We start from the raw sequence: 14,057 nt of genomic DNA on the forward strand, positions 1-14,057 counted from the left end.
TTCAGGATCAAACGCTCAAAGCCGATAGTTTTAATCTTAGCCCTTCCTGTTTGACTAATACGGATATTTTCAGTGTAAAACACTTTGGCATGAGTTTCACAATTCCCAGACACTTTTTTCCCCGAGGGCAGAACTGTATACAGTGTTTTTTCCCCTCATATGTGTACACACAAGTCATGGGAGACACACACAAGGGAAAGCTTATCTCCACCATCAGCTGAGAAATACTGGGCGACCCGCTCTGCTGCTTTCAGTCCAGAGCAACGACTGTGAGACAGAAAGTGAGAGAGAGAGCGCCTTTGTGTTATCAGACGCTGGGACAGAAAAAGCTGTCGAGTGTGCCAGGATTAATGGACATTAGCACATGAAGCCATGAAGAAAGCAGGAAACGCCACAGGAAATGCCTCAGAGGGTGTGTAATGCCAACTCTGATCACTGTCCGTGTGGCACCCGCATTATGTATGCTGATGCAGTGGGAAAATACTGGTGGCTTTTGTACTTACAGTAGCACATGAGTGGGAGTGCTAATTATGTTTAAAAAAAACAACCTCTGAGATGCTTTAGAAAGAAAGTGATTGCAATAAGAAAAATAGTATCACAATGAGTGCCAGAGTAACAATAACGTAATTAACTGTGAGGATGAATCAGATGGATTGGTTACTTTTTTATTAATGAATGGCAGTTTTGAAAATTAGATTCTGCATGTCTGTTACCAGTTTGAAGTTCAATTTAAAACTGAGGAACTTCCTTAAATTATAAATAAAATATCCTCATGTAAGAAAATGTAACTATCTACATTTTACACTAAGTAATAAAAAACAAAAATAGTTTACTGTGTAAAACTCGACCCCTGGTTTATTTATCTGTTGCTGTGTGAAAATGGGAAATTTGGCCAGAGCGAGCATGACATCTCTTAGGCAAGCTTTCTTGTTATTTCTTGTCTTCAGGAATAGTTCTCAAGGTTTGAAGGACATTGAAAAGCTCTTTGAATATTGGCTGCCTCTTGTTCTGTTCTCTGTCAAGATGATCCCACACTGCTTCATTTAATGATGAGGTCTGGGATCTGGGGAGGCCAGTCCATGACTACTGATGTTCCATTGTGTCTTTTCTATCCAGGTGTGCTTTTCATGCACTGGCAGTGTTTTTGTACAGTGGCGCCCAGAGACAAAGCACGTGCAAACTCCAAAACACAACGGAAGTGCTCCAGGACGCTAGGGTCAGTGTTGAGCTTTTGTTACCTATAGTGGCTACACAATTAATTATTTGAATATATATGAGTGTGGTTGTTCTATCCTTGCAGGTGTTTTCCACCAGTGTTTGCAACAAACTTGCTGTTTATTTTGCAAATCGAGCTCAACACTGATCCTAGCGTCCTGGAGCACTTCCGTTGTGTTTTGGAATTTGTACGTGCTTCGGAGTTTGTACGTGTTTTGGAGTTTGTACTTGCTTTGTCTCTAGCGGGCCACTATATCTTCTCTTTGATGCCCTTTCTTAAGAATGGCTTCTTGACACTGAGACTATTTCTGATGAGGCTTCAGTGAATAGTATCAACTGATGGGTCAGATGCATCTTTCAGCTCCTGTGTCATGTCTTTGCTGGATTTTCCACCTTATTTCTTAAGGACATGACTGTCAGAAAATTTTCATTCGTTATAGAAAAACTTGGTTGTTGTTTTAATTTTGCTTATCTGTCCTCCACACAGTTTCCTCACTCTTTTAAGGACAGAATACACACAATGCCACTAGATGTAAAGTTTTCAGCTAACATGTTTCACTAATAATTCTAGCTCCTTGGAAGCAAAACACAAAGAAATGAGGGGCGTCAAGACTTTTGCATAGTACCATATCACTAATTATACACCTATTATATTTTGACATGTCTCCAGAGCAGTTTTTGGATTTTTGTTCAAGTCAAAGTCCCACCTGTAAGACAAACAGAATTTCCATGCACTTTGGCTGTTCACTTTTTATTTAGATGATTTTTGTATGTTTCTATGACATATGAAAAACAATCTAAATAATTTCAAAAACTTTTATTGCCAAATAAATAAAACCCAAACTTTTGGCCACAACTGTAGAAAAGATAAAAGATGAGAGGAATATATCTGTACAGTAGGTATTTTTATTTAAGCTGATTATATTTTTCCCTTGACTTAAAGGTTCATCATCAGGAGGTAAACAGGAAGCCAGATCAGACGAAAAAGTATGAATAATGCATAAAAGAAGTCATTGAAAACTAAGTTGATTTAAATGGATTTCTCTGGGATTTGAGGTGGGTTGAGCTGTGCAAAAGCTGCTAATCAGTGGCTGAACCCAACCATGTCAACAGTGAAAAAAGAGAATGAACAAGCTGCTATCTAATCTAAATAACTGCAGGTGGTCTGTCATCACCATCTTTAACCTCATCGAAATCCCAGGAAATACTCTGAGTTTACAGTTTTACCATTCTGCTGAATTCACCGATTAACGATGAAACAGCAAAACTCTTTTCTTTCTGTTAAACCAACCGTGAAAGGCTGGATGTAGAAGCGGGTGGCCCTGAGGTCCCAGCATAAACCGCATCTCACATTATAAAGGCTGTAGTTATGATACCAGGATGTTGATGAGATAATTTCCAGAACATGTTTTTATGAAATGTCTGTGACCAGTTTGTCCTTCCGTACCAGCCAGAAGTTTCCATCTCATATATAACCGGAGATGTGTTGCCCACACTTGTTCTGTGACCAACAATGGAGAATGATTGCAGAAATGATTCCTGACTTGTGCTGTTACGTAAAAACCATCAGCGTGAGAGGAGCACAGACACACCTGCAGCCCCGCAATCCATTAGTGTCTGACATTCAAGAGAGAACTTTTCTGCAGACTGCTGTTGATTCATGGGAAGAAAATGAATCACTCTTTGTCGCCTCTCTTTTCTTATTCTTTATTTTTATTTATTATTCCTGCGTGGGCTCTCTCCACATACTCCAGCTTTCTCCCATAGTCCAAACACATACACGTTAGGTTAATGAATGATTTTAAAGTGACTTTGGGTATGGCGCAGATTATAGTGTATAGAAATAATGCACTGTGCTATATGGATATACGTAAAAACAAAAAACCCAATGCACGGTAAAAAAACAAACAAAAAAACAAACACTTGAGGTGCTTAGTGAGATTTATTGCACTATACTAATGCCAGTATATGTACATTTACCTTCTCACAAATTGTCCAAAGTTGCACACAGGGGTTAATGGGTAAGGATAGTGACAATTTGTAAAAAGCAAAACAACCCCCCTCCAAAAAAATGCATTTTAAATGTGGGAGTGCAGGTAGATTAACAATTACAGAAACATAAAACATCATTTTGTTAATTACCAGTATTATAAATTAGAGGAGCGGTAGCATTAGCCTTACATTGGGTGGTGGCTTAAAAAATGTTTTAAGCACTGTATGTGACTGAAGACCAAATTACAAAGACTTCTTTATTTCCCCTTCCTTTCTATGCTTACCTCTCACATCCCTTATCTCTTATATCCCTTATATTTGTTTAGTTAACATTGGCTTCCCTTGCTCGTTGTCTGGGGTCAAACAAAAACCGCTACTAACAATTGCAAATTTAATCCTCGGAGTTCCTTTCGGTGTTCTTCGGAGGGGATTTTGAATATCTCTCTTTAATCCATTCATGAATCAGTAAATGTTGTCAACAGCCAGAAGTTTTAAACAATAAAACACCACATAAATCTGGATGTTAATAACACAAATGGGCTGGCCAAGTATAAAGGTGAGGTTTCCAAAGTTATCGAGCTGTCAGCATAGCCGATCTTTAAATAAGGTTCCACTTTGCTTTGAAACAAACAGAAGATTTGAGTTAAGTTTTTCATTGTGATCGGTCTGCAGGACAAAAACCTTTGATCTCTGATATCAGCCATAGCTCTTTTTAAAAAGCTGCTCATTTAGCAGCAGATGTGGACATTTTAGCCAAGTGCCTCTTTTTTTTTCTCTACATGAACTTGACAAGTTCACTTTAATCAGAAACTGAGACTCAGTCTACCTGTACTGAACTCTTTCAGTGTGACAACCCCATATAACTTTCTACTCAATTTCCCAGAAACCCGATCTACTACGAATACGTACAAACATACATTCCCCCTAATCTTGCTCCATCTTTCTTTCTCTCCACTGTCTCTTGCATTTTAGTTGCCTTACATATCACATATCGGGCAGAGGAGAGCAACTCTATCCGCCCATTTAACTTCATTGCAGACACTCTGGCTGTCACAATCCTCTTGGTTGTTGAAAAAAAAAAAGGTGGAAGATGGGGAGGCCGTTGGAAAAGGGAGCCTGTTTTCTTCATCAGCCTTAACCTTGAGAAAGAGATTAGGGGAAGTCTAGGTCATCAAATCTCAAGAGCTTCTGGTTCACCTCAGACAAACTTTGCTTTTGTCTGCCAGAAAGGGAGCAGTGTTTAAAGCCTCAAACAAGGACCATTATTATCACAATCTGAAACTTTTCCATCTAAGATTTACTGGCAGACGGAAGTGCTTTTTGGATTTGCCTTCTTTATACAAACTTGTGAGTTGCAAATGCTATAACATGCCCGCACAGCTAAATGAAAAAGCCACAAACTGTAACGAATTCAAGAACTGAAATACTGATAAGTTAAAAAAAAAAATTCCCCTTCCCCACAATTTCCTTACTTACGTCTACTGGTGTTTAGCCATGCTGACATACTTTTATTTGTACAACTTTCTGAAACATCTTTAAGATATGTGCTATCATCTGAATGCAATAAATCCATTCAATTATGCAATTCAGGATTGTGGAGGGAATTAATCATATCCCAGCTGTCATCAGGCAGAAGGTGGAGCACACCCTGAACATATCACAAGTCTACTGCAGGACTAACACAGAACAAAAGATAACCATTCATACCTATTGACATTTTAAAATCATGGGTTAATTTAACATTCATGTCTTTGGACTCCAGGACAAAGACAGAGTACACAGTGAGAACATCTAAACTGCACTCAGAACAGACCATGCCTGGATTTTTTTAAATCCAGGACCTTCACACTGTGAGGTGATGGTGCCAACCAATACATCCCCTAATGTCCCTAATGTCATAGTCTTCAAAACATTGATATTAAGTATTCTACCATTTTCCTCAACTCCATTTCATGCTAAATATACTGACTGTAGTAAGAAGCGCATCTGTGATAAACTCCAAGTTGTTTTTGGACATTAATGACAACATAATTGGTGATTTTACACTTATGGAAATGATGTATTATGGAATGGGTGTCCTTCTGAATATCCACACACTCAACATCAGCAAATATATTTTGACTTAAATCAACAGCAAGCTTTTCCTGGAAGTTTTCCAACGCTTGGCGGAGGTGTGTTGGTGGCCAGGGAAGGAACGTGCCCTCCGGTTGTTGCAAGTGGCTGCCATCAGTCTCTCCAGAAGACCATCACAGCAACTTTCATGGGGCAAATGGGGCTGGAGGACCAGTCCTCTGCCTAAACCAGGTGGCTGCAGCCTGGCCCCACACTTAGAAAGGCTGGATTGCTGAAAATGGTAGTGCTAGAGAAATTTGTGGGGGGGGGCTACCGGCCAGGACAGTGAAGTGAGTCTGCTATCACTAGCCGGTGAACCTCGAAACTGCCATCACCCTGGCCAAAGACCAGCTGGCGACCTGTCCGGCTCAGTCATGGATATTCACAAATACCCCATAGTACTGGTGGAAATGAAAGATCGGGGGGAAATGCATAGAGTAACGGCTGCGGTTAGCTGGCGGCTAGCATACCCCTTAAATCTCAAAACTGATTGGTTGGGGTTTGGTAGCTCAATAGGGCAGTATGCAGGGCTGCACACACAGCCAATAGGGACACGTGGCGTTTGGGCCGCGTTCAGCTTGCCGGTTCCAGCAATTCGCTACACAGAAGATAATGGCACTATGCAATTCGCCCTTTGATCAAATGATGAGAGCTGATAGTCAAATAGTGCGCCCTGACATTTCCACATTTTGTAACGACAGACCATGTTGAGCGTGTCGTGACACTTGTAAAATGGAAGAACACATCTACTTGTTGGTCGCAGAAGAGCCACTGAGAAATGATTTTTTTAGGTGGCTCGTTACAACTCGATGGCTGGTCACCTGGAATAAGATAAGACTCTGGACCCAAAAATTGACCGATTTTACTGGCCAAGAATCTGTTTGGATGTGCGCTGATGTTGTGCGTCCAGTGGTGTCAGCTGGTGAACCAGCTGGCCATTCCAAAAGTGCCTTTATGCCCTTACTGCCCTTAATGGAGGTACCATTTGAGCACATTGGCATGGACCTCATCTGACCATTTTATCGACGAGAAAAAGTAAATCTTTCGTTCAGCTGTTGTTAACTGATCTTGACTTTGTTAATTAAACGTTGTAAACCTGCTTTCAGTGTGTCCTGTACATGAGTTCTTTCAGTAAACCACAGCACGGTGTGTTTTTTGAGCTGATGAAGTTAAGCCAAAACAAGAAACATGCAGCAGGAGACAGTAACTTGTTAAAATGTTTGTGGCGAGAATAAGGCACGGCGGGACCACGGAGTATCATTCGGAGCCATCTTTATTTACATCTCACCACAACAATCCCCAAACCCCCGAGTCCCCGTGTTTTTAACTAGGCGGGCGTGATTAAGGATGCCGTGCAGGTGCGTCCGCCCTCCCTGCACGGCACCGCAGACCACGCCCCACCACATACCCCCATCGCCTGATTGAGGCTGGGGAGCCATCCGGCCGAACCTACTCCCCCACCGCCAGTGGGAGAGGGAATCAGCCCGGACAGCTGGCGCCCCCAGGCCCCGGCCAAGCGACGGGGAGGTGCGAGTTCAGGTGGCCGCCTGCGAATCCAGCGGTGCAGGCCAAGCTGGTTCGGAAGTCGGACGCGTGGCGTGTGCACCCGGCGCGGCCGGCACAGTCGTGAGCCCCAGCTCACAGGTGGCTGGGCAGAGGTGTGGCGTGTACTGGCCTCTGGTGGTGGTGAGGCCGATCTGGTGAGCACGGCGATCTCAAGCGTGGCACACGCCTCGCTCGCCAGTTCCACTCGAGCAGGCTCCCCTGGCACGGGGACCTCCAGCTCCTTGCGCGGTCCATCCGTCACTGCCGTCGCTCCCCGCTGGAGCAGCCCATCGCGCGACTCCTCCGTCACTACTACTCCCTCCGCCGCCGCCTGCTCCCGCTGGGCGGCCGCCATTTCGGCCACCATCTGGGCCAGCTCCTCCATTCCCTGGCTCCGATACGGACCCGCCGTGCTGCCTCCTGGGTTTCGGCACCAATGTGGCGAGAATAAGGCACGGCGGGACCACGGAGTATCATTCGGAGCCATCTTTATTTACATCTCACCACAACAATCCCCAAACCCCTGAGTCCCCGTGTTTTTAACTAGGCGGGCGTGATTAAGGATGCCGTGCAGGTGCGTCCGCCCTCCCTGCACGGCACCGCAGACCACGCCCCACCACAATGTTATAAAAGGTACAATTAAAGATTTTCATGGATTTTTCAAGGATAAATGTCTAATTTGATCAAAAGTTCTATATGCCATTTCTGGAGAGAGTGCAGTGGAAATGTTGTCACTTTTGGACTTTGCTACTTGCAGCTAAACATTTGCAGCTAAATAATGTATAATGTAAGCAGAAACTGCAACTGAATGAGGGAATATTTGTCTAAAAACTTAAACTGAACTAGAAGGGTACCAGTGCTCCAGCTTACCATCTTTACCTGAGTAAATCTGTTTGTTGAACAATCTAAATGGTTGATTCAGAAACTTCTGTGACATCAACTTAACTGAGACTCATTACAAATTTCACAAAACACAGTTGAATACTTAGTTAATTAGTTTTTATTAGTTATTTTTGTTTTTGTTGTTACGTTAATTTTAATAAAAAATAAATAAATAAGTAAATAATTGTCATGGTCCCCGTGCCTGCCCAGCCGGCCTCACAAGGCTACACTTGTGTTTTTTTTCTCTTTCTCCCCCTATCTCTCTGCCTGGGCGGAGCTCACAGCTGGCTCCCGCCCTTGGCTCTCACAGCTGTTGGCGATCAGCTGATTATCCGTCTTCTATTTGAGGCTGGGTCACAGATCCTCTCATCGCGGGATGATTGCGCTACTGACGTTAGTCTACCTTTCCAGCTCCCGTGGTCTTACACCTTTATGCCTTCGTGATTTGTGAGTGATATCTCCCTTTCCCTGTTCCAGCTTATCTTCCCGGACCTGTGACCTCCCCGCGGTACGAACGTGTGTGAGGATGTGAGCGAGCGTGAGAGAGAGAGAGCCTTCCCCTAATCCCCTGGAACCCTGAATTTCCCGTCACTGTATATATTATTGCATGGGTGTGTAAATAAATTGTGTTTTGAGACATCAACCTGCTCTGCGCTTGAGTCCCTGCTTTCAGCCCGTGACAATAATATCTTTATTTTATTTTATTATTAATTTATTTGTTGTTCCCAGAGAGCAAGCCAAACACTGGTCCTGACTATCTCTAGTAGTGGTGCACTACTAGTGAATGACCGGTGAATGTGGGGCGACGGTGGCAAGAAAAAACTCCCTCCTGGAGGAAGAAATCTTGGGAGGAACCAGGCTCTCTGGGAGGACCCTTCCTCCTAAGGGCAATACTTACCAGCGGTCTGAGACGACGGTTGTTCCTTCTCAGCACGATGATGGCTCTAACTTGCTTCCACACCCTGTTTTAGAATGAAGAGAAAAATGATTAACAAGGTAATAGGACATTTCAAAATTCTCTCAGCTGCTGTGTCTTCTTACGTTTCTCTTGTAAAACAGGATGTAGGCAGACTGCTGCTGTTCCTCAAAAACTGCCGATCCAGTTGTGTGGAGCACCCGTGCATCATTATAGGTGAGCCAATGATCTGATGTAGACTGTGGGCTCTCCTCAGGATGCACAGAATGACAGATGTAGTGTCCTAAGATCACATTAAGACAAATGAATCCAACTTCTAAAAGTCAACTGATTCAAGCAAACAGTGGTTTGGACTTAGTGCTTCTTAAAACATCAAAAGCTTTTGTGTGTGAGTCCTTCACTCAAAAGTAGCATTTTCTGTTTGTAACAAGTCAGTTGTTTTACCTGATTCTGTGCCTCCATAGTGACTAATGATGCTTATGAGTTCATAACGGCCATCACCCTGAGAAGGAACAAATCCAAAGATCAGTTTCATAAAGTCTCACATCAGTGCGATAATTAAGCTGATTCTCTGAGATGTTCTGCAGTCTGTTTTTACCTGTTTGGATGACACCACCAAGTCCCTCTGCAGCCTGACGGGGTCATTCACCTTCTGAAGCTTGTGGGTTTTTGTAAAGCCAAACCTCTTCAGGTGAAAGATGAGAACTCTGGCAGAAAAGAAAAAAAAACCCAAGGTACAAAATAAGAAGAATGAGTGTCAAACACAAACCGAAGATGGGAGAAAATGACTGCTCAAGTGTTGTCTTAAAAACTCTGATGTTTAGTGCGCCACAGTTTGGAAATCAGGTCAGTCGATCAATTCTGATGTGACCTTACTCACCTTGGCAGTGTATCAAAAGACTGCTTCACTTCCGAGGTCGTCCCTCCACAGTCACAGGTAAATTCGATTTTTTGTTCCTAAACAACGGCAAAGAGAAAACAGGCTTTATGGTAGAAAAAAAAATCACAACCTATGCGCACACACAAGATCAGTGATACTACATCTCTACTGGAATTTGTGATCTTACCTTCAAGTATGTCCCTAACATGTCCTCAACAGACCCCTCTGGAACCAGGTCAAGGGACAAGCTTGTAAATTCCTCCTGTTGTGATGACTGGTGACTGCAGCTACACATTTAAGGAGTAACGTAGTTAAAGTAACGATCAAGTAGGTGGAAAAGAGGTATATGAAAATGTTGCAATCAGCCCTGTGTTTCTGAAAGACTGGCTTACCTCTTGCATGTCCTCATGTTTTCCATTTTGAAAACATGATGGTCTTCTACTGGGCAGGTATAACTTCGGCCCAGGAGAGCTGCTTCCCTCTTCAGGTGAGGTGAGAGGCTTTTCACCTCATTGAGGAAAAAGGTTAGGAATTCATGAGCGTCCTGAAAGAAAAACACAGAGGAGATTTAGAACATAAACATTAGAAGGTAAAGCAAAAAACAAAATGTCCAAATAGCTGACGCACTTTCTGTGCACTGCCTTCGTATTCAGGAACCTGTTGGCTGAATGCCTTCTTAAAAGACATTAGGCGGCGTTTTTTAAGGTCATAATCTCTTGATTGATGACAGTTCCTGATGTTCATGAGCCTTCTGTAAAAAGGAAAGGGTAAACAGACATTTCTGGTGTTAGATATCTTTGTTCTTCAGGTTTCTGAAGAAAGTAGAAGGTTGACGTAGCGCACCTTAAGAGCCGAGCTTCTGGGACTGCTCTCCACAAAGTCTCCTGACGGCTGACATCTCTAATGAACTCCTCATTGTTGAAGAGGCTCTGCAGGCAGGAGTTCATGTAGCAGCTGTTTACAATGTTTGGAAACCTGCCACACATACACAAAGTTTACACTATCAGTGTAAAATAACTCATTTCCACTTTGACAAAGAGAGCTTTGGTCCTCGTGCACCACGTGTACTCACCCGAAGCGGTCCACAGTCTGAACTTTATTTTTCTTTTTTTTTCTATCCTTCAAATTTTTCCCTAAACTATTGCAAAAAGGTAAAAACACAAACACACAATTAGGAAAGATGTCAAGAAGCTAAGCAGTGTATGTGCATGTATGCATGAGCTTTGAAGTTTAAACATTTTGGAGGACGTTTTTCTCTTACATGTCAAACACCTGCTCCAATCCATCCTCTTGTGCCAGAAACTCCATAAGCAAAGTGTCCCAACTCAGGTCTGATGGCTCACTATGTTCAGTGGTGTTTCTAACCTGGTTGGAACTTTCACCACATTCCTTATGGGTGCTGCTGCATGCAGAAAGAAGAAAGGAGTCAGGGATGCATAGCAAGCACAACAGGACAACAAACAAACATTGTCTCTCTGGAGAAAAGCATTCAAACATCTAATTCTTATTGTGATCAGCAATCGGCCAAAATATTAAAAGCACTTACCTGGGATTGTCTGTAGTTATGACCTGTACTAGGTCCTCTGAACTGTTCAGTGGAGGCTTGATGTCCAGTTCTTGGCCTTTTGTTTCTAGGCAGTCTTCTTTTGGTGGTGCTGCCTCAGCAAGTGTACAGTCCTGCTGCAGGTTCTTTAATCTGCAAAAATATACAAATATATAGAAGATTAAGTATCAAATCTGCAACCAGAAGGATCCCAAAAGAATTTTTCTTTAAAGTGAGAAGATTAAAGTTTCCCTTACTTGTCACTCTTTTTATCAGGTTCCCCTGTTGTTTCTGGAGCAACCAGTTCTCGACCTTTTGTTTCTAGGCAGTCTTCTTTTGGTGGTGCTGCCTCGGCAGGAGTACAGTCCTGCTGCATGTTCTTTAATCTGCAAAAATATACAAATATATAGAAGATTAAGTATCAAATCTGCAACCAGAAGGATCCCAAAAGAATTTTTCTTTAAAGTGAGAAGATTAAAGTTTCCCTTACTTGTCACTCTTTTTATCAGGTTCCCCTGTTGTTTCTGGAGCAACCAGTTCTCGACCTTTTGTTTCTAGGCAGTCTTCTTTTGGTGGTGCTGCCTCGGCAGGTGTACAGTCCTGCTGCATGTTCTTTAATCTGCAAAAATATACAAATATATAGAAGATTAAGTATCAAATCTGCAACCAGAAGGATCCCAAAAGAATTTTTCTTTAAAGTGAGAAGATTAAAGTTTCCCTTACTTGTCACTCTTTTTATCAGGTTCCCCTGTTGTTTCTGGAGCAACCAGTTCTCGACCTTTTGTTTCTAGGCAGTCTTCTTTTGGTGGTGCTGCCTCGGCAGGTGTACAGTCCTGCTGCAGGTTCTTTAATCTGCAAAAATATACAAATATATAGAAGATTAAGTATCAAATCTGCAACCAGAAGGATCCCAAAAGATTTTTTCTTTAAAGTGAGAAGATTAAAGTTTCCCTTACTTGTCACTCTTTTTATCAGGTTCCCCTGTTGTTTCTGAAGCAACCAGTTCTCGACCTTTTGTTTCTAGGCAGTCTTCTTTTGGTGGTGCTGCCTCGGCAGGTGTACAGTCCTGCTGCATGTTCTTTAATCTGCAAAAATATACAAATATATAGAAGATTAAGTATCAAATCTGCAACCAGAAGGATCCCAAAAGATTTTTTCTTTAAAGTGAGAAGATTAAAGTTTCCCTTACTTGTCACTCTTTTTATCAGGTTCCCCTGTTGTTTCTGGAGCAACCTGGTTTCTTCTCTGTAGAAAGAAACCAAAAGACAGGACATAGCTGTGTGCTTCATTGCTCTTAATTGCTCCCATTTCATTGTGATGAATAAATGCTTGATGATAGTGACTCTTTCCATAAAACATACCTTCCAGAATTTGAAAATAGACCAGCGGGACTTTTTCTGTGGCTTTACAGTGGGGGTCTCTGCCTCTGTATCGCTGTCAGTTTCCTGTAGAGAACGAACAAACATAATGTTATTAAAAAAGAAAAGTCACTTAAAATTAACAAATACATTTTAAGGAAAATATGCATTTCATATGTCTTCTGTAAAAGCAAACCGAGAAACAGCAGAAGAAGTGTCTCCATTTTATTTTCTTCTTCTTCTTTATACCATTTTCATGGTTAGGTGTTGTGGCAGCAACAGAAGCATCCGGGACGCTGATCGAGGACAAAAGTGTAAATGTTATTTTTCAAAGTGGAAATTTTTAACAAGGAGCGCATCCTGGATATTGCAAATAAAAAATAATAACTGTTATGAAATACCAAAATGAACAAAATCATGTATTTTGTACATTTACACTCTATATTTTCAACTAATCTCTGAATCGATATAAATAATAGACAAAACTAGAAGTAGTAAAAACGATATAAACACACAAGGCGGAAGAAAAACAACAATAAAAGGGAAATAAAACAGCTCACACTAAACCACTGCTATAAATATCTCCGGCAACATTGGATTAAAGAGTCACATTTCTTTACCTCTGTTGAGACGTAGAAGGAATTTCCTTCTCTGCCACGTTTTGGTTTTTTGATCTCTGTTTAGAAAGAAGAAAACCAACATCAGTAATGGCATAAAACAAACATTCCAAGGGAGGCTCTACATGAAAAGTGTCCAGTTAGAAAATTTGGTATTATTTTAGATTATTTATCAATTTAGTGAGCTATCGACTCATGAAGTGGACCGATATGAATATGTTTAAATAAATTAAAAACAATTTATTCATGCCTCAATTTGAGTTTTAAAGTTTATGGTATGAAATACAAAATACTTCATTTGGTTCAAAATTCAGTTTTTACAAAAATCATCTATGAAGCTCCATTAAAAGCTTCAAAATGCTTATTTACTGTAAGAAAATATACAGAGAAATGTGCTACAAGTCTCGTCAAACTTACCTTTCTGAGAAAAAAGCGTTTGAACATCTTTGAACCTAATTTGATCGCAGTGAAAATCTTCTGTGCTATGCAAAAGTTCAACTGAAAACAAGTTCAATAGTTGTATATTTATAAGCTTTCAGCATAGAATGTTCATACCCTGAACATATGTCATCATAATGTATGGGGCTAGTTTGCATATTTTGGAATGTATGCTCATTGGAACTGTGTGGTACTCGTCTCCAAGCAACCCCACTGTACATGCTTGAAATGTACAGTGCAATGTGCAAAAAATTGCAAAAATAAACAAGACAAGACAGTGCAATGGATATGTGCAAAATGCTGAGTATTGTGCAAAAGTAACTTGGTGTGTGTGTGTGTGTGTGTGTGTGTGTGTGTGTGTGTGTGTGTGGGGAGCAGGGCGATATGACCAAAAATATTTATCACGATATACATTTGAAAATTTGCGATAACGATATAACTGACACTAGACAAAATACTTTACAACTCCACGACTTTATTAGTGCAAAAAAACCATCAATGTATTTTCACTTAAACAAGCAGCTGTTTTTATGTGCATTAAAGTTATATAAAAATGTAA

At 41.4% G+C, this 14,057-nt stretch overlaps 1 protein-coding gene across 2 annotated transcripts; it reads right to left on the reverse strand.

The window, feature by feature from the left end:
• Positions 1 to 7,846: 7,846 nt before the first annotated feature.
• On the reverse strand, positions 7,847 to 13,633 carry LOC146692062 (uncharacterized). Of its 2 annotated transcripts, none has more exons than XM_085432004.1 (21): positions 13,478 to 13,633; positions 13,064 to 13,119; positions 12,640 to 12,739; positions 12,447 to 12,530; positions 12,275 to 12,330; positions 12,042 to 12,170; positions 11,809 to 11,937; positions 11,576 to 11,704; positions 11,343 to 11,471; positions 11,089 to 11,238; positions 10,804 to 10,941; positions 10,615 to 10,680; positions 10,386 to 10,517; positions 10,170 to 10,293; positions 9,935 to 10,086; positions 9,730 to 9,829; positions 9,543 to 9,619; positions 9,261 to 9,369; positions 9,107 to 9,164; positions 8,788 to 8,945; positions 7,847 to 8,708 (listed from the first exon to the last, which is right to left on the reverse strand). In XM_085432004.1, the coding sequence occupies exons 1-21, from the start codon at positions 13,502 to 13,504 to the stop codon at positions 8,691 to 8,693; spliced, it is 2,121 nt and encodes a 706-aa protein (XP_085288130.1). In that variant the 5' UTR covers positions 13,505 to 13,633; the 3' UTR covers positions 7,847 to 8,690. The 2 variants fall into 2 exon arrangements, with proteins under 2 accessions (XP_085288130.1, XP_085288129.1); XM_085432003.1 differs by having other exon boundaries at positions 10,804 to 10,944; positions 13,478 to 13,631.
• Positions 13,634 to 14,057: the final 424 nt, after the last annotated feature.

This window comes from Copadichromis virginalis, linkage group LG15 (genome assembly GCF_057382275.1).
Source record: "Copadichromis virginalis isolate Kocher_CV1m ecotype Utaka linkage group LG15, C_Virginalis_male_GT1.1, whole genome shotgun sequence".
NCBI classification, from domain to species: domain Eukaryota; kingdom Metazoa; phylum Chordata; class Actinopteri; order Cichliformes; family Cichlidae; genus Copadichromis; species Copadichromis virginalis.

Bases quoted from the DNA above. Each gene is read 5' to 3' on its own strand.
- LOC146692062 (XM_085432003.1), bottom strand. From the start codon at position 13,504: ATGTTCAAACGCTTTTTTCTCAGAAAG. The intron at 10,945-11,088 runs GTAAGTGCTTTT...TTCTGCATGCAG, and splicing joins ATAACTACAGACAATCCCAG to CAGCACCCATAAGGAATGTG. The intron at 10,294-10,385 runs GTGCGCTACGTC...TCCTTTTTACAG, and splicing joins CCAGAAGCTCGGCTCTTAAG to AAGGCTCATGAACATCAGGA.